Raw genomic sequence first — 23,023 nt, forward strand, 5'->3', positions numbered from 1 at the left:
GTGTGGATGGGGCATTTTGGTCATCATAGGCAAGGTGGACCGAAGGGCCTGTTTCCATGTTGTAGGACTCTAACAAGTTTAAACAGTGTGACCCGGATCAGATGCCACGTTTTTTTTCATATCACGTTCAACGATTTTTTAGAGTGGAGCCAGTTTTTAGAGTGGAGTCAATTTGAATGTTCAAAAACAGATTAGGCATAGTCGGTAGGACTATTTAGGAAGTTGTTGTGTGATAAACCTTATTACCATTTATATTTTCGAATTAGCTTTTGCTTGTCTGTGGGGATTGGACATAAATACATGAGGCTTTTCCTTTGAAAACAAGGACAAAAGCTGGCTCTCGGGAGCTAATGACATCAGGTAGCAGGTCTTTGGTAGTGCATTTCTAATTAATAATTTGTGTTTTACCGTTTGAGTTTAAAATCGCACAAACAGGATTTCAATTCTTTACATGCAGAGAATTCAATTCATAACCACCAAATTCTGGAGGAAGCCTTTTCTCCAGCAAATAAATCAGTGCAAAAACTAAACTCTCTAAAATGGAAAATAGATCAGTTATACTCCGAAAGGCAGAAAATAAATTAAATATCATATTTTATTGAATGAAACAAGATTTCAGCACCAAAACAGTGAACGCAATGTTAAAAGGGTGATTACAGTATGTGAGGACTTTAGCCTTAAACATAAAGTAAAAAACAATAAAATAGAACATAATACCAAGATTAAATAATTATGTAAAATACAGATGTCAAGGACTTATAGGATAAGACAACTAGAGCATGTATTTTTAAATTTCATATTGCTGTGATTCCTTAAGTTTCAAGATTAATTTTATATTTAAGTTGCTCAATAAATATTATTTGATTATTAAAAACTTACGTACTATGGGTTTTAATTATAACTGTTTCAGAATACAATTTGCTTTAAATATGTTAAATGTCATAAAGTTAAAGCATTGTGCTAGTGTGTTTCTTCTTTGAGTGAACTCAAATATTGCAGAAGACCAGTCTTTCGTCAGTCTTTTCCTTCACCCATTTGCTTCGGCTAACTACAGTACTGCAGCTTCCGAGTGGCTCGATTTGTAAATGCCATCACTTGGGTAATACAAGCATGGTGGAGAACCACACCATGCAGTAGACCTTTTCTCGACAGAGTAAATATTTATATAGTAAGTGCAATAAAAAAACTATGTTAAACCTTGGAGCTGAGTTGCAGCTTAATTTTGGGATGAGACAACATGAAAACACAGCAAATGCTTTGAATACATCTAAAACAAAACGGCACACAAGGGGGACAGAGAAAGCACACCAAGATTTCTACTCCAACTACATTTAAAAGCAAAGAGAATTTGTATCAAATGACTTTTCAATTATGTCTAAAGGAGATTTCTGTAAAATTAACAAATGCCACAATTTTAGTAGAATTATTGCATTACAGTGATTAGGATACAAGTTAGGTTCATTATTAAAAAATTGTAATTGTCAGTCAAGGGAAGAAGACATTTTGTGTTACTTTGCGACCCAACAAAACACCTAGAGCAAGCTCTTGACTGGTTTAAGTCAATGATGACTGTAGAAAGTGCCAAAAGAATGTTCTTTCTTTAAAGGTATGATCATGCGTAGGATCAGCCATGAGCATCAGAGTTATGCTCAGAACTTGTGACTTGTACTCCCAGCATAGTTCCCTTGTGGCAATAACTGTAAAGCTCTTAGTCTCATCAGCTCATAAAACTGGTCTAAATAATGGAAATTATCAAATCATTCAGAGACATTATTTCAAGCAAGCAATTAAAACCCCCCATTAAAATCATATTTACATAGATGCTGCTTTTGGAATGGAGACTTAAAATACTATGATTATTTGTAAGAGAAAAATAATAAAATGTGTGGTTGCATTTTATTTCAGCAATACAACTCATTCTTCATTTTCAACATTAAAGCATCAACTGCCTGAAGAGTGGAGAAAAGAAAATAATTCACCGACCTATCTTATGCCCATCTACTGCTGTTTTCTGAGTATAATGCATATTCATACCCCTTATAAACATACATCATACTTTCTTCCACACTTACTTATGTAGACTCTGTATAAAGTTTAAATTATGAAGCAAAATTAACCTCAATGGTGCAAAAATAACTGCATCTTGATGCAAAATATTTCTTAAACTCTCATTAATAGAAATCTTTTCACTGTCTTGTTTCTATAACGATTAAAATCTAAAAAAATGCAAATCAAAACATTAACAACACAAATTGTTGGGGGCCTAGCAGAAACATCTTTTCTGAAGGTCGGGGGTCATACAGAAATCTTCAGTTTTGGGTGGATTCATCTCATTGCCAACCACAATTACCTCTCTCACTCTCTCTGGTCTCAACTTTCCACTTACTACATGAGGTTATTTCACTTAAATTATTTTAATAAATGTCAGTTTGTACAGCAGGAACAAATTACACTGATTTTGAGGAACAGAAAACCCATGGTCCCTTCTTTACTTTCCCGTGGTTTGGTTCTACAATTGATCGTAACGTGCACCTGCATTACTGTTTGCAACTTATCCAAAAACCCTTTCACTGCACTCCTTCATGAATTGATCATTTGCCTAATCATATTTTCAATATGTCAGGATTCTGAATAAATAGCCATGATTCTAATCGATATCTTTAGGCTCAGATTATTAGATTAAAATATTTTCTGCTGCAATCTAAAATACCACAAGCATAGTTCTTAAGTCATTTTGTTTGCTCGCTGGTAAAAGTGATAATAAATACAGAATACCATCAAAAGCTACGTCCAATTTAACAGCACATCTTTAGTGTGATTCCAACACATACCTGGGTCTACATCTCCTTTCCCTCCGCCCCCAATGAAATAAGCTGAAGTTAAGCCACACATCATACTGATGTACAATAAAACGTCCGAACAGATAAACACTAAAATCGGAGCATTATAGCTAGGTGACATCCTCAAATACTGAGCAGCATCGAAGTGGAAACGTTCCTAAACTTTAGTCTAATCCGTTGCTTTAAGAGATGTGATAACCGGTTCTTGGAGAACAGATCGTGCCTCAACTCATATGTAATCTAGAAAATTACAGGATGAACTGGATATTTTATCACATTGTCTCCTACAAAACTCTAATAGCATCACATCCAGGTGATAAAAATAGTGTTTTGTCAGAATACTGATGAACCCAGATAAATAAATTATTAGATTAAAATCAACTACGTTTACAACATGAATACTTCAGGATGCAAATAATTGCCTTACACATGCAGCTGAAATAATTCACTTCACCTTTTTGAGAAAGGGACGTAACATATTAACAGAATTTAGTGCTGAACATACAAATGTATGGTAACTTGAGGATATTTTTATCAACTCTCTTCTTCATTTACTAATGTCCAGTGATCAGTGATGTGTTGGACATTTCATTGTATTGCTTCAGATAATTAAAAAGAACGCCATTCGTCCTATTTCATTGATTCATAAAGAACACAGTGTTTCCACCGTCATATCCAGAATTTCCGTAAATTGGTCCATTATATTTGAATTCATTAAACCATCCTAAAGAATACTTCATATTTATCGAGCTTTGTTTAAACAATTACCCAACGCCAATCTTAAATTTGGCTCTTCCCTACTTTAAACCATGCTTTTTTGTCCAGAGAATTTAACTTATAAAATGCTTATGAGACCACCTAGTTCAAAGCCACAATTCTCAGAATTTTATAACTTGTGATTGATGCCAATGATGAAACATCATAACTGTTTGCTCTGCCTTTAGAAAATGCGTGCACGATGCATTGCTCATTCCAAATTCTTTCATAGCAAAAGGCCACGACATAAAAAACACCAAACCTCATGTATCAGACCACTGCTCTGGCAGTAATATGCAACCAAACTGTGCTGGAAATATACTAATAAAATAATGTAAATGATTTATAAGGAACAATAAATTCTACGTCTGACATAATCAATGACGTGGTCATGACCAGGTCAATCATAGGTAATAGGTTAGCTACTTGTGGGTTAACTCATGGGAATCTGATAGGTACCTTCATGAAAGCAATGTGTAAAGTATGGAACTGATCTATTAAAAGACACTATGGAAACATGGATATTCAGATGCATTATTCATTTGTCACAAGACATTTGAAATGCGGTAACGGGTAATCTCCAACGGTTTCTCCAGAGATGATGTCTGACTTGCTGAGTTACTCCAGCATTTTGGGTCTATTTCAAACATGACATTCAGTAGTGCATCACACTTGTGAGCAACTGGTAATTAGACTTAGGGAGCCCTAAATCCGTTCCTAGAATTTTCCTCGAGTCTTTTACAGACTAATTGATTGAGATCAATCACATTTCAAAGTAGTGAATGCATGCAAACTTAATTGAACCTAATTGGAATGTTAATGGGGAAAGATGTTCAATAAAATCACCATTACAAGATGAGCACCTGTGTGAAAATATTAATGCTGCAGATTTACAATTTATTTAAGCAGTTTCCCCTTTGCAGTTTGCTACTTTTATGCATTGTCAGTTTGTTATTTTTGCATTGGTTAACAGGCATCAAGTTGGATTATCAGATCCGAAACTCAAATTGTACATCACTCCAACGGCTGTTGATTACTAATAGCTGAAGAAATTATTGTTACTAAAAATGCCAATGTCACAAAAATGAGCTGATAATGATAGCCTCCGGCAAAAAGCTCTTAAACCTAGTGAGAATTGAAATTAAAGCAACCAATGAACACTGTACCTGAAAATATCATGTAAATAAACCATATCACTGGACACCTTCAAAATGTTTATAAATATTTCCAAAGTATCTGAATCAGCAGCCTAATAATTCAGCATTATGTGCTGCCTGCAGTCACATTATGCAGTCATTATAATTAAATCTAAATTTTAGAGAATAGATTTAACATTGCAAATTATCCCTTGGATGAGCAAGATGTAATCATGAAACTGGCTGAATTTCTTCCCCTTTCCCTACCCAATTTGTCAAATGTCATTCATGCACATTGTCCGCTAATATTTTGTTCTTCGTCCCAATTCTGGATGACATTTCAACATCGAAGGGATTTTGTTTCTCTTAGCCCTGGATAATTGCACAAACTCTTTTACCAAATTGAATATAGTATTACAAAGCATGCAAAAAAATATTGTACAATGCCTTAATTTATCAAATTGAGCAAAATAACTTGCGGCTTTTTTTAATCCAATATTGTTATAGTTGTGCTTTATCTGTCAACTTGGTGAGACTCGAGTTTTTTCAAACAAAATCTTGTCGACTTGAATAAAGTAAAGTTATCTTTTGGGAAATAATCCCATGCAAGATATTCATCATCAAATCTCAGAAATTAGTACTTTACTTTCTTTTCTCTTCTTAAAGAGGATTATCCTGGAATTATGTAAACAGAGGTTTCAATAAAACTCAACAAGTCCTCTAGAAGGTTAGATTCTTGCCACAGTGCCAGGGATGCATTTAAAAATACATTATAAACAAAGTTTCTTCAGGCTTTGTTACAAATAAAATAAAACCTGATTTAACAAGCAAATTCTTTTCTCAGACTCATGCTTGTGAACATAAATAACTGCTCCTTTATAAGACTCTTTTATGCAGCAAAATGATCAAATCATTCATACAAAAGCATGCATTGATCAAAAATACAAAATGATGCAAAATGCATTCTGCTTGGTACATGTGTAAAAGAGTAATCTCAGCAACCACACAAACTGATACTTCCATATCCACATATTGTTTCAGAAATTGTTACATTTTCTTCATTTTCATTTTAGGGTATATTTGATCAGTGCATTAAAAAGGTACAATGTGACAAAACAGTTTAATATTTGGGTTGGAATTCATAGCGACTAAGCAATGCCCAGGCACAGTTTCGCTTGATAATTTCCTCACCTTTGAGTCATTGACTTACTGGAGTTTTTATTCATAAATGCATTATTTTCTACTGGTCCAACCCGCGATCTTCATGGCCTTGTGCCCATTGTTAACTATATGGTTAGAATGTACTAAACTACTGGTGAAACTATAAACTTGCAGGGTGGTCAATGATTCTCATTTTTCAAAACTGGTCACACCAAGGTACATGCTAGGCATGTAACACTCCCAAACATTTGGATGATGTTGGTCCAAGGAAGAAGACAACTAAATCTTATGAGGGGTGGGGAATCTATTTATCCAAGATAATTATCCCAATTTTCCTTCCTCAAAGTCTACAATGTACTTGTAATAAATACAACGAATACAAATCTATCAGTTCAATATTAATTAAAATCTAGATTTAAACAAAACCCTTGCTCTCAAAAACAATTTAATTCTGCACTATTTGAATAACGTTTTGTTGCTCTATTGTTTTCATTTCGTATTGACAAAATGCTGAATGAATTTTATAGATCAAACGCGACTATTTTAAGTGTAATAATGCCACATTCTTGTTCTCCCCATTTCCAAACTGAAAGGCATAACACTAATTTGTCGGTTCGGCCCCATATAAGTCACAAGGAAAATGTCTCCCTGAATAGATATCCAAAATATTTATGTATATATGCCAAGAAAATTGATATTTTAGCTTATGACATACACTAATCTAGTGGTACTTCAGATGCTATTTAAGCGCATTTGTCTTCCATTATAAAGGGGAACGCGATTCCCACATTTAAACTATTCCTGCAGACATTACCTCTAGTTCTTGAGCCATGCAATTTTCCATATACAACTAGGTTAGTGGCTGAGATCCATTATATAATTTCAGCCAAATTTGAATGTTGAAGACGAGACAAGGCAAATCAAACTCTTCAGGCTAAATTTAAGTCTTAAAATACTCAGGAGACATCCAATTATCAGTCAAATGGATGATGCAACCGCTAAACCTTTCCCTTAAAATTCTTAAAATCTTTCAGACATGCATAAGGCAATCACTTTTTACATATGGATAATTTCAACAGAGGTCAGTCAATCTGCAACTTATTTGATCAAATTAATAGACTTCAAAAATATGTCTTTAAATTATTGTGCTACTACATAACTATTAAATACTGTAAAACTATTATTTTGCAATAAATTATTTTACTTTCTAACCCTATTTTACTATTTTAGTTATTTTACTTACTACTAAAATGTTATAGTCCTAATTATTGCAATTACCTCGATCAAAAAGTTGGCAAGTCATTCAAATATACTTTTGTGAAGGCTGATGTGGGCTCCAAAGCATTAATGCAATAATTATCCTGTATTAACACTTTGTGAGATTGAATACGCTGTTGTTCTTTACTTTTACTGATGTACAGAAATACTCTTTAGGATTCAGATTATTAAACAAAAGACTTTGGTAATTTAAGTACCAAATTAGTATTTGAGTCAGGTCAAACTGTACTTTTCATTAATGTGCAGTAGGAAACCTGGAATTTTATTTTAAAAACTGATTAATTTATTTTCTTGATCCTCTTCAGTTAGTATCGACAGTTATTAATGGCGGGACTATGCAAGTAAATCTAATGGACACGAGAACAACTCAGTCATAATCACTAAAAAAGTATCATTTGACCAGACCAATGCAACACAAAACTTTCCATCCATTTGTGGAAATCTTAAGTATTGTGTAATATGCTGCCCATTAGTTTAGACATTAAGTGACTCCATATTAGGCACAAGTTCAAGGGGGCCACCTCTCTATCAAACAGGGACCACCCACTCATCTACAGGACCATCAAAAGTGAACAGCACATTGGAGGAACCAGAGGCTATGTTTAAAAATGTATGCTGTAGAAAGCCTTGGCCAAGGAGCTAGTTGTCCCATTCCGCATATGGTAGACCTTCGTCATCATCATCATCTGATTCGGGGGACGCCTCTTTAATTCTCCTCAACGCCTCGTGGATGCTGCGTGTTAGAGGATCCGCATCATGCAGATCTATTGATGCCTCTCTCAGGCCATACCTCTGAATCTTTTTTAACTTCACTCCTTTCCTAATTTGTGCAAGTATATTATTGCTGTCATCTTCATCCGGAAATGGAGGCAAAGAGCGTAGGTCAACCTTTCGTAAATGGAAGCTACCCCGCTTCAGGGAGGCTAGTACATCATCCATCGGTGAGCTCACTGCAACAGGGAATTATCTCATTAGTACAGCAACAGAATGGCTTAAAATCATGCCAATGCCTTCTAACATGCAGCCTCTTACTCGGCTTCAAGCAATAATGGACGCAATTGGTGAAATGGCCTCCTTAAATTGTTTTGTTTGAAAATATATGATTCATAAAAGGTTTTAGACATAGGAACAGAATTAGGTCATTTGGCCCATTGAGTCTGCTCCGCCATTCGATCATGCCGTTACTAATCAAGAACCTGTCAATCTCTGTTTTAAAAATACCCAAGCTGCCTGTGGCAAGAAATTCTATCCATTCACCCAATCTGGCTAAAGAAATACCTCTTCATCTCCTTTCAAAATGCGTCCTTTTGTTTTAAGGTTGTGCCCTTTGGTCCTAGACTCTCCCACTACTGGAAAAGACCTCTCCACATCCATTCCTTCAAGGCCATTCATTATTTGCTAGGTTTCCCACCTCATCTTACTAAACTCCAGTGAGTGAAGGGCCACAGTCATCAAATGCCCCATATAAGTTAATTCAACGATCGGGATCATTCTCGTAAATTTTCTCTGGACCCTGTCCAATGCCAGCACATCCTTCCTCAGATATGTGGGCCAAAACTGCTCACATATTCTTGCTGTCACACAACCAATACCACTAACGGGTGCTGTACCTGGGGAAATGGAAAGTTCTCCCCGTGACTGCGTGGGTTTTCTCCGGTTGTTCCGGTCTCCACCCACATTCCAGAGAAGTGCAGGTTTGTAGGTTAATTGGCTTCTGTAAATTGTCTCTAGTGTGTGGGATAGAATTAGTGTGCGGGTGATTGCGCTGGACTCGGTGGGCCAAAGGACCCGTTTCCAATCTATCTCTAAACTAAAAAAAATCGAAGACTTTGCTGATTATAACTGATGGGATCTGAAGAAGGGTCTTGACCTAAAACGTTGCTTATCCACTGAATTACTCCAGCACTTTGTGCTCTACACAAGACCTGATGATACTCAAAACTAAAGCTTGACCAAGGGAAATACCGAGAGGACCCATGACTTGGCATCTTTCCATCCAATCCTGCCAAAAATGTTCTGCAATGACACCACATGTGGATGGGTATGTCCAAAGCCTTTACCACCTCAATGAAAGGACTGACTTTAACATCCCTTTACTCTCTTAAAATTTTGTCTTGATCCATATGCAATTCATTTCAAGCACCTCATAAGCTCCTTGGCCCAACCCATGCAGGTAGTAATGATTCCACTCCTGTGATAAAACAGGCGCTCTTCAATGCACATATGAGCAACTAACACATGAACTCCATCAAGCCAAGTACTACACCGTGACCTGAGAAAGCATTTACTCATTCGAGAAGCAATCCAAAAAGCTTTCAAAAGCTCAAACAATAGCAGGTCTTCAAAATCTTAAAGCATTCAAAGGAAATACTTACCTCTTTGTTTTTTCAGTTCATCACTTGATGCAGTTTTCTTTAATTTTTTTCTGGCGTTTAGTAACTGCTTGCTATCAAATAACTGGGGTGTTGGTGAACTGAAGCTCTGTGATATTTCTTTGCAGTCACCGGGCTGAGCAGATTTCTCCACTTGGGGATGAGCCTCAGGCGATTCCTCACACAGTGGCATTGGTGGTGGCGGTGGTGCTGGCAGAGGAGGTGGAGGTGGAGGAGGCACAACATCAATGTCACTGGACCTTCCCACACAAGGGCTCAGAAGGGAAACATGTTGCAACAAACCCTCTTCTGTCTGCAAAGACGCACACTCCTGTTTTTGCGCTGTGCTTTCCAATTCAGTTTCTTGTAATTTTAAGGTTCCAGGAAGAGATAGTGCTTGATCGTTGCTGGCACAAGCCACTGAACCAGTATTATCTCTCCTTCTGATATTTGTGAATCGCAGTCTTGTCGATTTAAGTACAACTTGCCCAGAATATCTCTGAAATAAAGGTGAAAGAATCGAACAAATGTATGATTGTTTTTGTAGTACTGACATACCCAGCTGATTCAAACTAAATTCTACCAAAATTTATTTATTTTACAAGACCTATATTGAGACTTTTAGCCTATATTTATTTAGAATACTCATGGCTTTACTTTTATCTACAGTCCAGGTGGGACTTGTGATTCTTCAAGAATATCAAACTCACTTTGCTGAGTAGATAGTCTAAGATTTTAGCAGGATAAACAAAACTATCAGTGACTGTGATAACACCTGTTTGAAGTGCTTATTAGAGAATGTTGCTTCACAACTGCATGCACTGACAGCTACTAAAAACCTTCTTACAGGTTATTTTAGGGCAAGATAAAATATACAATTGATTTTTTTCTCATCTCTCATCTAATCCTATCAATTCTATTAAATCCAATTCCCTTGGTTTTCAACAACTTGCTAACTTTACCCAGGCCCTCAAACTTAAAATGCACTATTGAATTAATAACTGTGAAATTTCATAATTGTGCATCACTAATAACTCAGTTTAAAGAGCTTTATAATTCTGAACTACTGATAAGGTGTAAGTTATTGCATCTTTGCAGAGAATAGGTGCTTTCTTTTAGATATATACTTTACCTTTTGAATAGATTCAAAAAGCTACCGTCAGTAATGCTATGGGCCTAACCAAAGTCCTATAAAACTGCATCATGACATCCTGACTATTATACCTGACAAATGAAAGCATGCATACCATAAGCCTTCTTTACCACTCTATCTGCTTGTGTGGCCACTTTCAGGGAAGAATGGACCTGGACCCCAAGATCCCTTTGTATATCAATGAGGTTAAGGGTCTTTTCCCTTAAATTCGACCATCCAAAGTGCAACATCTCACATTTGTCTCACACTAGTCCTTATCCATAAACTTTACGTCCTACTTTCAGTTGGATGCAGGATTATCTGATGTTTTGTGACCAAAAAGATGTTCATACTTATTGCCAAAAAGACAAGACTTATTGCCAAAAAGACATTGGATATAGCAAGCTTCATATAACCTGCAACCTTAGGTCAAACTGTTCCATTACAGACATATCTTTGCACCTATCTTTGATCAGACTTTGTGTGTAGGAAGGAACTGCAGATGCTGGTTTAAACCGAAGATAGACACAAAATGCTGAGTAACTCAGTGGGACAGGCAGCATCTCTGGAGAGAAGGAATGGGTGACTTTTCCGGTCGAGACCCTTCTTCAGACTGATGTCAGGGGAGAGGGACGTACATAGATAAGGAAGTGTAAGGTGTGAAAACAAGACAAGGGGAATGGAGATCAAGGAAAATGTAGAACAGATCATTGTTAGCTGGGAGAAGGTAACAACAAAGCAAAGAGTGATAAAATGTAGTCGGGGACAGTAAGACTGGTCGGAGAACTGGGAAGGGAGAGGGGGTAGGGATGGAGAGAGAGGGAAGCAAGGGTTACTTGAAGTTAGAGAAGTCAATGTTCATACTGCTGGGGTGTAAGTTGCCCAAGCGAATTATGAGATGCTGTTCCTCCAATTTGCGTTGGACCTCACTCTGACAATGGAGGAGGCCCAGGACAGAAAGGTCAGTGTGGGAATGGGAGGGGGAGTTACCTCTTCCAACCTCATCTACTGTATCCGCTGATCCAGGTGTGGACTCCTATATATCGGCGAGACAAAGCGCAGGCTCGGCGATCGTTCCGTTGAATGCTTCCGCTCAGTCCGCCTAAACCTACCTGATCTCCTGATTGCTAAACACTTTAACACCCCCTCCCATTCCCACATTGACCTAGAGTGGACAGTGCTTGATGGTTGGGATGGACATAGTGGGCTGAAGGCTTGTTTCTCTGCTCTGGGATTCTACGGCACTGTAAGTACGCCACAAACAATAGAGTCACTGGTAGTATGCAAGTAAATATTGTCGTCTTCCATGCTGGGATTGTAGCGTATGGCTTTCTGCCTTTAAAGGGAGGAAAAATCTTTGGCAGGTCAATTCCTAGCTTTGCTGTCTATGATGCCAGGAGTGCTCTTGACATTAAAAATACATTGGAAGAGGAAACACCTGATCATACAATAAACAATTAAGGAAAAATTCTCCCTTTGGTTCTGGAAGACTCAATCCCTCACATCCTCTTCCTATAAACAGTTGTTTGTCATTCTCAGGAAGTCATCAACTCTAGTCTAAATGCAGATAACTTATTATAAATCATGACTCTCCAGAAAAAACAATTTATTTGCACCCTTACTTAATTTCTACTCATATTTCTAAACTAACTGGTCAAACTGCTTATCCACTTGAACTGCATCAATTTTTCTATACTCATAAGTAACTAAGAAATGCTCTTCAATGTCTACAATTTGTAAGATATTCAAAAGATGTAATTCCCTGCAAACAGCAATGCATCAATCTAGAAGCTATGTTTTGAGCCTTCAAGGACCGCGATATCCTCACATGAGAGAAGCCAAACAACTTCTAATCTAAACTAAGGATAATGCTACTTTCTGTAAATGTAATTGTGTTGGCGATGAATCCCAACACTTTTTTTCCCCATTATATTGTCACAACACTGATAATAAAGTTTCAGTGAATTTTCCAGTATAATTTGTCACCCTTGAGCAATCATGAGTTGTTGACTCCACCCCTTCACTGTTTAGTTTTGCTAATGTATCTTCACAACAGAACTTCAGTTAAAATGCTCTTTTTGGACCGTATCATTACAGGTTTTGGTATTGTTAAATGTGATTGGATGGATACAATGCATTTCTGAATTCAGACTATGTTCACCTGTTTAAAGTTTCGCAATCTATCCAATGTTTTCTGCCGCTCTTGGCTAACCCATTTACTAGTTTTGTCTTCCTCCTGTTGTTGATCACGCATCTGTAAACAAACCAACAGTTAATACAGACTGGTCAAAGTACACTTTTCATCTAAACAATCACGACTTTCCCTGAAAGACCAAAAATATTGTTCATTTAGCTAAAGAAGAAACGTACAGATTGAATGAAATTTTGTGCTCAAGGTTAAGAAAGTTTACACCAGAAAGAAACAAATCTTTCTATGAAGTAAAAAGTTAAAGTTAGCATCAAACAAGAAAATTTAGAAGTAATTATCAAACATTATTTGATCGAGTCATAGGAATTTGCAAGAGGAAAAAGCGATTACTTCCTATTCCAGTTCTTAGTTTATATCTTTGTATGCTGCAAAACTTCACATTTATCCAATTACTTTTTAAACGCGATGAGAGTTTCTGCATCCACTACCTTTATAGCAGTGACTTTCAGACCAATAATGTCCCTCAGAGCAAAAATGAAGATATTGTACCACATCTAATTTTTCTACTGATTACCAGATTATTGACCTCCCTGCTGGGGGAAATGTTTCTCAAAATGTTTTTATACGTCACAATTAAAATTTCATCCAAGTCTCCTATTTTTCAAAGAAAATGCTACAGTCTCATAACTCCTTAACTAAAGTTCTATATGAAGCAGACACTTCATATAGATCCTTGGCACCATTTTCTCACTCAACCACAAGTCGTGTGCTATATGGTGTCCAGAGCTGTACAAGGTATTCTGTACAATATATGGCAACTGTTTTACACAACTTTTTTCTTCACATTTCTTACGCATCTAAAAAAAGGCAAGTATTCCATTTGCCTTCTAAACCACCTTATTATCTACCTATCTGCTATAGTCATAGATTCTGAAATCCCACAGTGTCATTTCTCTGCTCAGCTGTGCTATCAGGTGTTATACATTTCTAGCATAACTTCCTTGATCTGACATTGTATGCCTCATCCAAAAGAGATAAGGATCCTTAACATGGCCACTGGTCCTTGAGGGTAGCAGGATAGGCAATCAAAGTGGTTACAAATCTATCTTCCAAAATCCCTTTCTGTTCCTTTAAAAAAATTGCTTTACTTGAAAAGCAAAATACTGCAGATGCTATCACTTCCTTGGCTGGCTACAATACTTGTTCAGAATAATATCATGCAAGTACAGATCTCAATTGGAGTCAGAACACTACAGCGATTTGTTCGACAGCAGATTGTCTTTGCTTGCGGGAATGGCCATGGCTGTGTGGATTAGAATCGGCAATTCTCTCCCATAATGACACAATTGGGGCTCCCAGTATTGTCAATCCAAGATAGATTCAAGATAGCTTTATTTGTCATCCAAATTGGACGAAATTCAGTCACCCACAGTCCAACAACAAAAGCATTAAAATAGGCATTAAAATTACACAACCCCAAAAACACACAAAAAAAGAAACATCCATCAAAGAAACATCCATCACAGTGAGTCTCCTCCAGTCCTCTCCTCACTGTGATAGAAGGCCACAATGTCTTTTCCCTTCTCCTGCTGTCTTCTCCCGCAGTCAGGTTGTTGTGGTTGCAGGCCGCGCCGGACGGTCCGCATCGGCCCGAGCCTAAGGCGAGTCGGAGCCGCTCCCGCAGCCTCCGAAGACGGCCGGCTCCGCAGATGATAAGTCCGATCCGGGGCGGGGGAACACGCTGCCGCTGTTGCTGCACGTCGGGGCGGTCGTGGCTCCCGACATTGAAGCCCCCGCCCAGCAGAGAAAAATCCCGCGGCCTATTTTAGGCCGCGCCGGACGGTGAAATGTCCGCGACCCAAGCCCCGCAATCCGGGGCGGGCGAGCACGCTGCCGCTTCCGGAGCTCCCGATGTCGGCATCAACGCGGCCCGAGCCTAAGGCGAGTCGCAGCCGCTCCCGCAGCCTCCGAAGGCGGCCGGCTCCGCCGATGGTGAGTCCGATCCGCGGGCTCTGCGAACCAAGCCCTGGAGGCCGCCAGCTCCAGGAGTTGGGCCGATGGTAGGCCGCAGCAGGAAGGGAGACACGGCCCAGAACACAAAGGTCGGGTCTCCGTTCGGAAGGGACACATATTACAATTTTACAGTTCCCTCCCTCCCCCCCACATACACACATAGTACACACATAGTACAAAAACACAAAAACACGACATCACATCGACAATTAAGGCACAAAAAAACAACAAAACACAAAGACAAATGGACCGCAGCTGCTATGGCAGCGCCGCCAAGACCATCAATCCCAAAGCTATGGGTAGTTCGCCTTCATGGTCTTTTGCAAAATGTCACATGCAAATTCCTCTACTTTAAGGGTAGAACACCTGGGCTGTACTCAAGTTACGAATGCCCAATTTATGAACACCCCTCCATGTAAGCTCCCTTATTATTATTCAATTTGAATATCAGAAGAATATTTATTCACTCATTCCTATGAATGGCAGAACGAGTTTCCTCTCTCTCTTTACTTTTAGTAATTCTTTCTTATTAGTCTTCTGTGCTTTTGATGTCATTCATTACAATACTGTGGAGGCATGCTTGCCAAGTCAAGAGATTTTTGTGTATTTTCCAACTTACAGAAAATATTAACATGGATGTCTATAAAAATGGAACCTGTTCATTACCCAGGGACAGATTGTACGGTCAGGCACGGAAAGACAGGCAAAATAGGAACTACTGAATTATAACAATGTGATGTTAATGTGTAGGAAGGAATTACAGATGCTGGTTTAAACCCAAGATAGACACAAAAAGCTGGAGTAACTCAGCGGGTCAGACAGCATCTCTGGAGAAAAGGAATAGGTGACGTTTAGGGTCAAGACCCTTCTTCAGATTGAGACTCAGGGGAAAGGGAAACGAGAGATATAGACGGTGATGTAGAGAGATATAGAACAAACGAATGAAAGATATGCAAAAAGGTAACGGCGATAAAGGAAATAGCTGACTGGGTGTCATGTTAATTGGATGTTTAAAATTGTTTTTGGTTGTTTAGCTTAGATTTCATCGGACTTTCCATTGTGAATGGTAGGGCTCTGGGGTGTGTTGTAGAACAGAGGGACTTAGGACTACATGTACATAGTTTCCTGAAAGTGGCTTCACTGGTCGACTGGGTGGTGAAGGCTTTGTTTGGAATGCTGGCCATCAGTCAGAGCATTGAGCACAGGCGCTGGGACATTATGTTTCAGCTGTACAAAACTTAGGTGAGGCTTCATTTGGAATATTGTGCACAGTTTTGACGGCCCTTTTGCAGAAAAGCCATCATTAAGCTGGAACCAGTGCATAGAGAATTTTCTAGAATGTTGCCAGGCCTCGAGGGACTGAGTTATAGGGAGAGGCTGGGCAGCCTACGACTTTATTCCTTGGATCATAAGAGTCTGAGGGACGACCTTGTAGAGGTATATAAAATCATGAGGGACACGAGCTGAATGCAGTCTTTTTGGCAGAAAACGGGAATCAAAAATCAGAGGGTGTAGGTTTAAGTTGAGAGGGGAAAGTTTTAAAAGGGACTCGAGCAGCAATGCATGGTCTCTGTTATTCAGGCCCAATATCTTGCTTGTGATTAATGGTAATAGCATTGATATGAAACTAAATTTAACAAGAGAAACTTTTCAATTGTGTATTGCAAGAGGACTCTCATGGCTCCTGGATTGCATGTGTGCATTCGCAAAAATCACATTCTACTTTATAAGATTCAGATCACATTTAGTCAATGATTTTGTACCACGGAACAACAATGACAATGATGAGCTTTAGTTGTCAGAGCTTCACATTAGGAACAAAACACTACAAATGGAAATTTCACAAACCAGCTGCTCTGCACGACGGGATTTGTAATCTTCACTTTGATTGTGCTGCTTCATCTTGTCATTGTGGTTTTCAATACAAATCTCCTATAAAATTAAACCGTAAAAAAATTACTATAGATTCAAAGTGCAGGCATTGCAAATTAGTTTAGACTGAAATGTTTACAATCATTTTCTGTATGCAGAAGATGATCTGTAAGGGGAATCTGAAAAAAAAAACTAGCAGCAACTTCACTGTCCAGCGAGATAGCTATTTTATTCATGAAATTCCCTTTAATGGAATGAAGATTTACAGATGTGGCAGTTTCAAAACCAGTAATAATACTAAAAATAATGAATATATATTTCATCATCAGGGTGTTCCAAACATTCTAGGTGCACCCTAGAAGAAATGCGTATATTTTTTACTTCACAATCCGACAGTCTAGCTATTGAGAAAATACAAAGACCTGGAGTACCTCAGCAAGCAAGGCAGCATCTCTGGAAAACATAGATAGGTGATGTTTCAGCCAGGACACTTCTTCACATTAATTGTAAAAGGAGGTAAAAAAGCTGGAAGAGAGTTGGGGCAGGACAAAGCCTGGCAGGTAATAGGTTGATATACGCGAGAAGAGTTTTTTGTAGGCAGATGGTTGGACAAAGACCAGAGATGAAAAGGCAGGAGGTGTGAAACAAAAGGATGATGAGTTGTGAATTTGAAGCTAGAGGAAGGAATGTAGGTGAAAGGGGTTGGGGTAAAGGAAGAAATAGAAACATAGAAAATAGGTGCAGGAGTAGGCCATTTGGCCCTTCTAGCCAGCACCCCCATTCAATATGATCATGCTAATCATCCAAAATCTGTACCCCATTGCTGCTTTTTCCCCATATCCCTAGATTCCATTATCCCTATGTGCTATATCTAACTCTCTCTTGAAAACATCCAGTGAATTGGCCTCCACTGTCTTCTTGGCAGAGAATTCCACAGATTCACAACTCTCTGGGTGAAAAAGTATTTCCTCATCTCAGTCCGAAATGGCCTAACCTTTATTCTTAAACTGTGACCCCTGGTTCTGGACTCCCCCAACATCAGAAACATTTTTCCTGCATCTAGCCTGTCCAATCCCTTAAGAATTCTATATGTTTCTATAAGATCCCCTCTCATCCTTCTAAATTCCAGTGAATATAAGCCTAGTTGACTCATTCTTTCATCATATGTAAGTCGCGCCGTTCTGGGAATTAACCTGGTGAACCTGCTGCACTCCCTCAATAGCAAGAATGTCTTTCCTCAAATTAGGAGACCAAAACTGCGCACAATACTCCAGGTGTGGTCTCACCAGGGCCCTGTACAACTGCAGTCAGACCTCCTTGCTCCTATACTCAAATCATCTCGCTATGAAGGCCAACATGCCATTAGGTTTCTTCACCGCCTGCTGTACCTGCATGCTTACTTTCAGTGACTGATGTACGAGGACACCCAGATCTCGTTGCACCTCTCCTTTTCCTAATCTGACATAATTCAGATAATAATCTGCCTTCTTGTTCTTGCCACAAATAGGTGCAAGTCATTGACCCGACTATTGACACTGGGCCAAAACATAATGTTGGCCACCAGTTCCATAGAGTCACTGGCAACATCTTCCTTGCAGAGGTTGATGCATTCTTGAGAAGTAGGAGAGTGAAAAATTACAGCACGTAGACAGGAATGTAAAGTTAAAGTTACAAGTGATCTTATTAAATGTTGCAATAGGATTCAAATACCAAGTGTTCCTAATTCGCATGCTTGTTTGTCAGCTTGTCTCTAACTTCTGTACCTGTGCCAAAGTGCCAGATCATAAGGTCATAAAAAGTGATAGGAGCAGAACTAGGCCATTTGGTCCATCAAGTCTACTCTGCCATTTAACCATGGCTGATCTATCTCTCCCTCCTAACCCCATTCTCCTGCCTTCTCCCCATAACCCCTGACGCTCATACTAATCAAGAATCTATCTATCTTGCCGCAAAAATATCCATTGACGTGGCCTCCAGTCTTCTGTGGCAAAGAATTTCACAGATGAACTGGAGATCAGCTTGAGCTGAGGAGACAGATGCGTGTTAGTAATCGATTTATTCACAAAATGCTGGAGTAACTCAGCAGGTCAGGCAGCATCTCGGGAGAGAAGGAATGGGTGACGTTTCAGGTCGAGACCCTTCAACGTCACCCATTCCTTCTCTCCCGAGATGCTGCCTGACCTGCTGAGTTACTCCAGCATTTTGTGAATAAATCGATTTGTACCAGCATCTGCAGTTATTTTCTTATACTGCGTGTTAGTAATGTTCTTTAGCATTATAGCCATGGGTCACCATTTGCACGGATTAAAAATTCTCATAATCATTATTTTAATTGTTGTTTTAAACATGTGTCATAAAGTGCTTTATTGGTTTTAAAGCACTTTGCGATCTCCTAAAATGATGCCTGCGGTCCACATTCCAACAGCTCAAAGTTGAAATGTTTGTGGAGTCCTGTTGTAGTCGGGCATTTTCATAGTGATGCTGCATAAAATGAGTTTTGAACCTATACTAATTTTTAAATTAGTTCCAGCTTTTTAAATGTTTTCATTTTTAAACAAAATGATTTATTATTTCCAATAATTTTTAAAGATTTATCAGCATGATCAATAGCTGATAGTTCCAGCTTTTTAAATGTTTTAATTTTTAAACAAAATGATTTATTATTTCCAATAATTTTTAAAGATTTATCAGCATGATCAATAGATTTAGATCATTTTGAATGTTTCTGAATTGTGACTATTTTTAGCAACTTTTTATACTTACATTTTAAAATCAAGGATCAAAATCAATTTAAGTTATGGAAATGGATAAGTATCACACATCTTGCCTTTTAACTCTATCTCAGAACAAAATCTTTCTTTTTTAATATTCACAGACATTCAAAGTCTTCTGACAGCTCTTTGGCTTAGGAACATAGCTTAGTCAGATCTTAAAGCATTTAGAAGATGGCACAGTGGCTGAGGCACAGTAGAATTGATGCCTTACTCCGCCAGAGACCAAATTTGATCCTGATTGCAGATGCTGTCTGTGCAGTTTGTACGTTCTCTCCATGACCATGTGAGTTTTCTCCAGGTCCTCCAGTTTCTCCCACAAAGACATACAGTTTTGTAGGTTAATTAGCAGCTGTAAATTGTCCCTAGTGTATAGGATGGTGTAAGTGTACGGGTGATCGTCCACGTTGGCGTGGTCTCAGTGGACCGAAGGGTCTGTTTTCAAGCTGTATCTCTAAAGTAAAGTCTAAAGTCCTGAGGCAAGACATTATTTTAAGCAGGAAGATCAACAGCTAGCTCTGAAGACATGTTACAGGTTGGTATTAATCTGTCATGAATGAAAATTTCGATGTAGTCATTACATGCTATATAGCATGTAACGACTACATGGAAATTTTCATTTACAAGCATTGAACATACATGCACGTTCTTGATAGGTTCGAGCAAACATAGCCTTAAGGCATTTGATACAGATGCAGTTTATTTTCTTTATTGTGATCCTGGGCACTGGTCAACTGGTTTATAATTCCTGGAAAGTGCCAATGGGTCTGGGTGGATGAGCACCTAAGGAAGGGTAGTGAAAGCCACTGGTAAGGGATGAACTAAATTTCTGCCAGCCTTCACCATCCATGCTGGAAACTCAGTTACTTTGTAAAGGTTGTACAGTAACAGTGGATGTGGAAGAGGTAAGCTCCCATTGAGGTTGGCTGGACAGAAGTGACTGTGAAACAAATGTAATGCATTCAGATGAAAACATAAAAATAAATAGGTTTAAAAAATATATTTTTATATAAACTTCTGTAACATATGCTAATTTTCCTAAACAATAAAATGTTTTTTTAAAATAACACATCCATAGTTCCACCACCCCAAATATCAAATGGACATTCACTAATACAATTGATTTATAATTAGATATTAATACTTTGACGGTATCAGAAACTACAACTATCTGCCTTTAAAAATTTGTTACTGATATTTTCTGCTGTGTATCATGTAAAACATCTAAACATTACACAATTAAGTTTATGGACAACATACTAAAATATATTATTTGAAATTGTGACTGTTTTTTGCAAATGTTAATGTTTACATTTTTTAAATTATATCTTGCCGCATATCTTGCCCTTTAATTCCAAGAAAAATCTTTACACCTGAATTGCTGGAGCAACAATCTTACAATTGCTCCAAATTACATATTAAAAACGATGCAAATTGTGCAATACACACACACTTTCTATTCACCAATATGATGTTGGTTAAATTCAGGCCAGAGAGATGAAAACCAGAGTCAAACATGCCATGTTCCATCATTTTTCAATAAGCAAAATGCATCAATTCTCATTAATGAAAACAAAATGTTGATACATTACAGTTTTGCTCTTACAAACTGAAAGCCTAAATCATAATTTGTTCTGTAGATTTTCTGCAAATATTGGATTATAGTTACCCTAAACATTAAGTTCATCATTAACTTTTCATATAAGCCAATGCTTTTCCAATTAAATTATCTCTCTGGTAAAGTTTTTGATCCTAATCTTTTTACTTAATTTCACAGTGATTCTAGTTTGTTTATTGCGACAGCCTGAAATTCATGACTAACAAACTTGGGCAATATGGTGGCGCAGCAGCAGAGAGCTTACAGCGCCAGAGACCCGGGTTCAATCCCGAGTACGGGTGCTGTCTGTACGGAGTTTGTACGCACTCCCCATGACCTGCATGGGTTTTCCCTGCGAGCTCCGGTTTCTTCCCACACTCTAAAGACGTACAGGTTTGTAGGTTAATTGACTTGGTACAATTGTAAATTGTCCCTAGTGTGTGTAGAATAGTGTCAATGTGCGGGGATCGCTGGTTGGCGTGGACTCGGTGGGGCACGGGGCCCGTTTCCGTGCTGTATCTCTAAATTAAACTAAACAGCAACAGCACAATAATCAAGACAATTTAAATCCAAACGTGCAAAAATACATTTGGAAATGTATCCTATTTTGGTAACAAAGCAATATATTGGTAGTCACAAGAGTTAAATCATAAATACAAACTAATTTTTGCGTTTTACATTTACATTGAATGGATGAAACACAGGCTATTCAAAAATAATGAGAGAAACTACTATGGGTTAAGACGATATATTTACCTTTTTGTTTCTGAGGTAGGCTTTCTTGGCTGAAATGCGACTGCGTCTAGCCTCAAGCTGGCGCACCTTCTGCTGCTGTTTCACCAGCTCCACTTTCTGTGGGATCACTGATGATGCCATTTCGGTTGATTTCATGGCTTCCATGCTTTCGTAGGTGTCATAGTAAACAACTTCTTCGCGTTTCTCTGTTAAAAGAAAACAAATACCACAGATCAAACCATTAAAACGGTTTACTTTTTCCAACCCGTGATAAGAATACTTGAACATTGAAGGAAATTTAACAGGTACTATTTTTCTCTTATTCAAAATTACAAGAGTGTTACAAAAAATGCACGCAGTCACAGGGAGAACATGCAAACTCCATACATTTGCATTTAGACTCAGTGGGCTGTTTCAATGCATTATTGTACTTATGTATGACAATAATTTTACTGATCTGAATGCAAAACAAAAATCTCACTGTACTTTGGTAAACATAATAAATAAACTATTGAATAAAGGAAACATTGCATCTCAATGGCTTCCAACCGATATGATTATTTTGCTTCAACTGACCAAAACTGGATTACATTGATTTATCACCGCACCTGTAATGAGCCTCTTAATGCTTTCAAGTTGTGCTGTTATCAATAGTTCCTCACATTTCAGGATCTCGAACTGCACCTCATACAAGTGAAGCTGTATATCGTAATAGTCAGCCTCTAGCCGATCCAGCCATGCAATGGCATCAGTGCTACTCTGAAGACTCTGCATCTGTAATAAAACATAAATAGTAATAAGGCAAGAACTATAAATTGTATTTTTTTAGACACAACGTTTGGAAACCTACAGTGGGAGGGACACAAATGTTCGTCAAAGATTTGGGCGGCACAGTGGCGTAGCTGGTAGAGCTATGGCCTCACTGTGCCAGAGACCTGGGTTTAATCCTGACCTCAGGTGCAGTCCGAGTGGAGTTTGCATGTTCTTTCTGTGACCACATGGGTTTCCTCCGGGTGCTCCGGTTTAGACAATAGGTGCAGGAGTAGGCCATTCAGCCCTTCGAGCCAGCCGCCATTCAATGCGATCATGGCTGATCACTCTCAATCAGTACCCCGTTCCTGCCTTCTCCCCATACCCCCTCACTCCGCTATCCTTAAGAGCTCTATCCAGCTCTCTCTTGAAAGCATCCAACGAACTGGCCTCCACTGCGT

At 38.4% G+C, this 23,023-nt stretch overlaps 1 protein-coding gene across 1 annotated transcript in view; it reads right to left on the minus strand.

Moving 5' to 3' along the window:
* Positions 1 to 619: 619 nt before the first annotated feature.
* jmy (junction mediating and regulatory protein, p53 cofactor) overlaps positions 620 to 23,023 on the minus strand; it is a 100,253-nt gene continuing 77,849 nt past the window's right edge. The window contains exons 5-10 of the mRNA XM_078396742.1: positions 22,421 to 22,586; positions 21,834 to 22,018; positions 16,686 to 16,769; positions 12,837 to 12,929; positions 9,547 to 10,042; positions 620 to 8,121 (exon numbers count right to left, since the gene is read on the minus strand). Coding sequence (XP_078252868.1) covers positions 7,811 to 8,121; positions 9,547 to 10,042; positions 12,837 to 12,929; positions 16,686 to 16,769; positions 21,834 to 22,018; positions 22,421 to 22,586 — 1,335 coding nt within the window. The 3' untranslated portion in view covers positions 620 to 7,810. The remainder of the gene's footprint in view (positions 8,122 to 9,546; positions 10,043 to 12,836; positions 12,930 to 16,685; positions 16,770 to 21,833; positions 22,019 to 22,420; positions 22,587 to 23,023) is intronic.

Source organism: Rhinoraja longicauda, chromosome 3 (assembly GCF_053455715.1).
Source record: "Rhinoraja longicauda isolate Sanriku21f chromosome 3, sRhiLon1.1, whole genome shotgun sequence".
Lineage (NCBI taxonomy): Eukaryota > Metazoa > Chordata > Chondrichthyes > Rajiformes > Arhynchobatidae > Rhinoraja > Rhinoraja longicauda.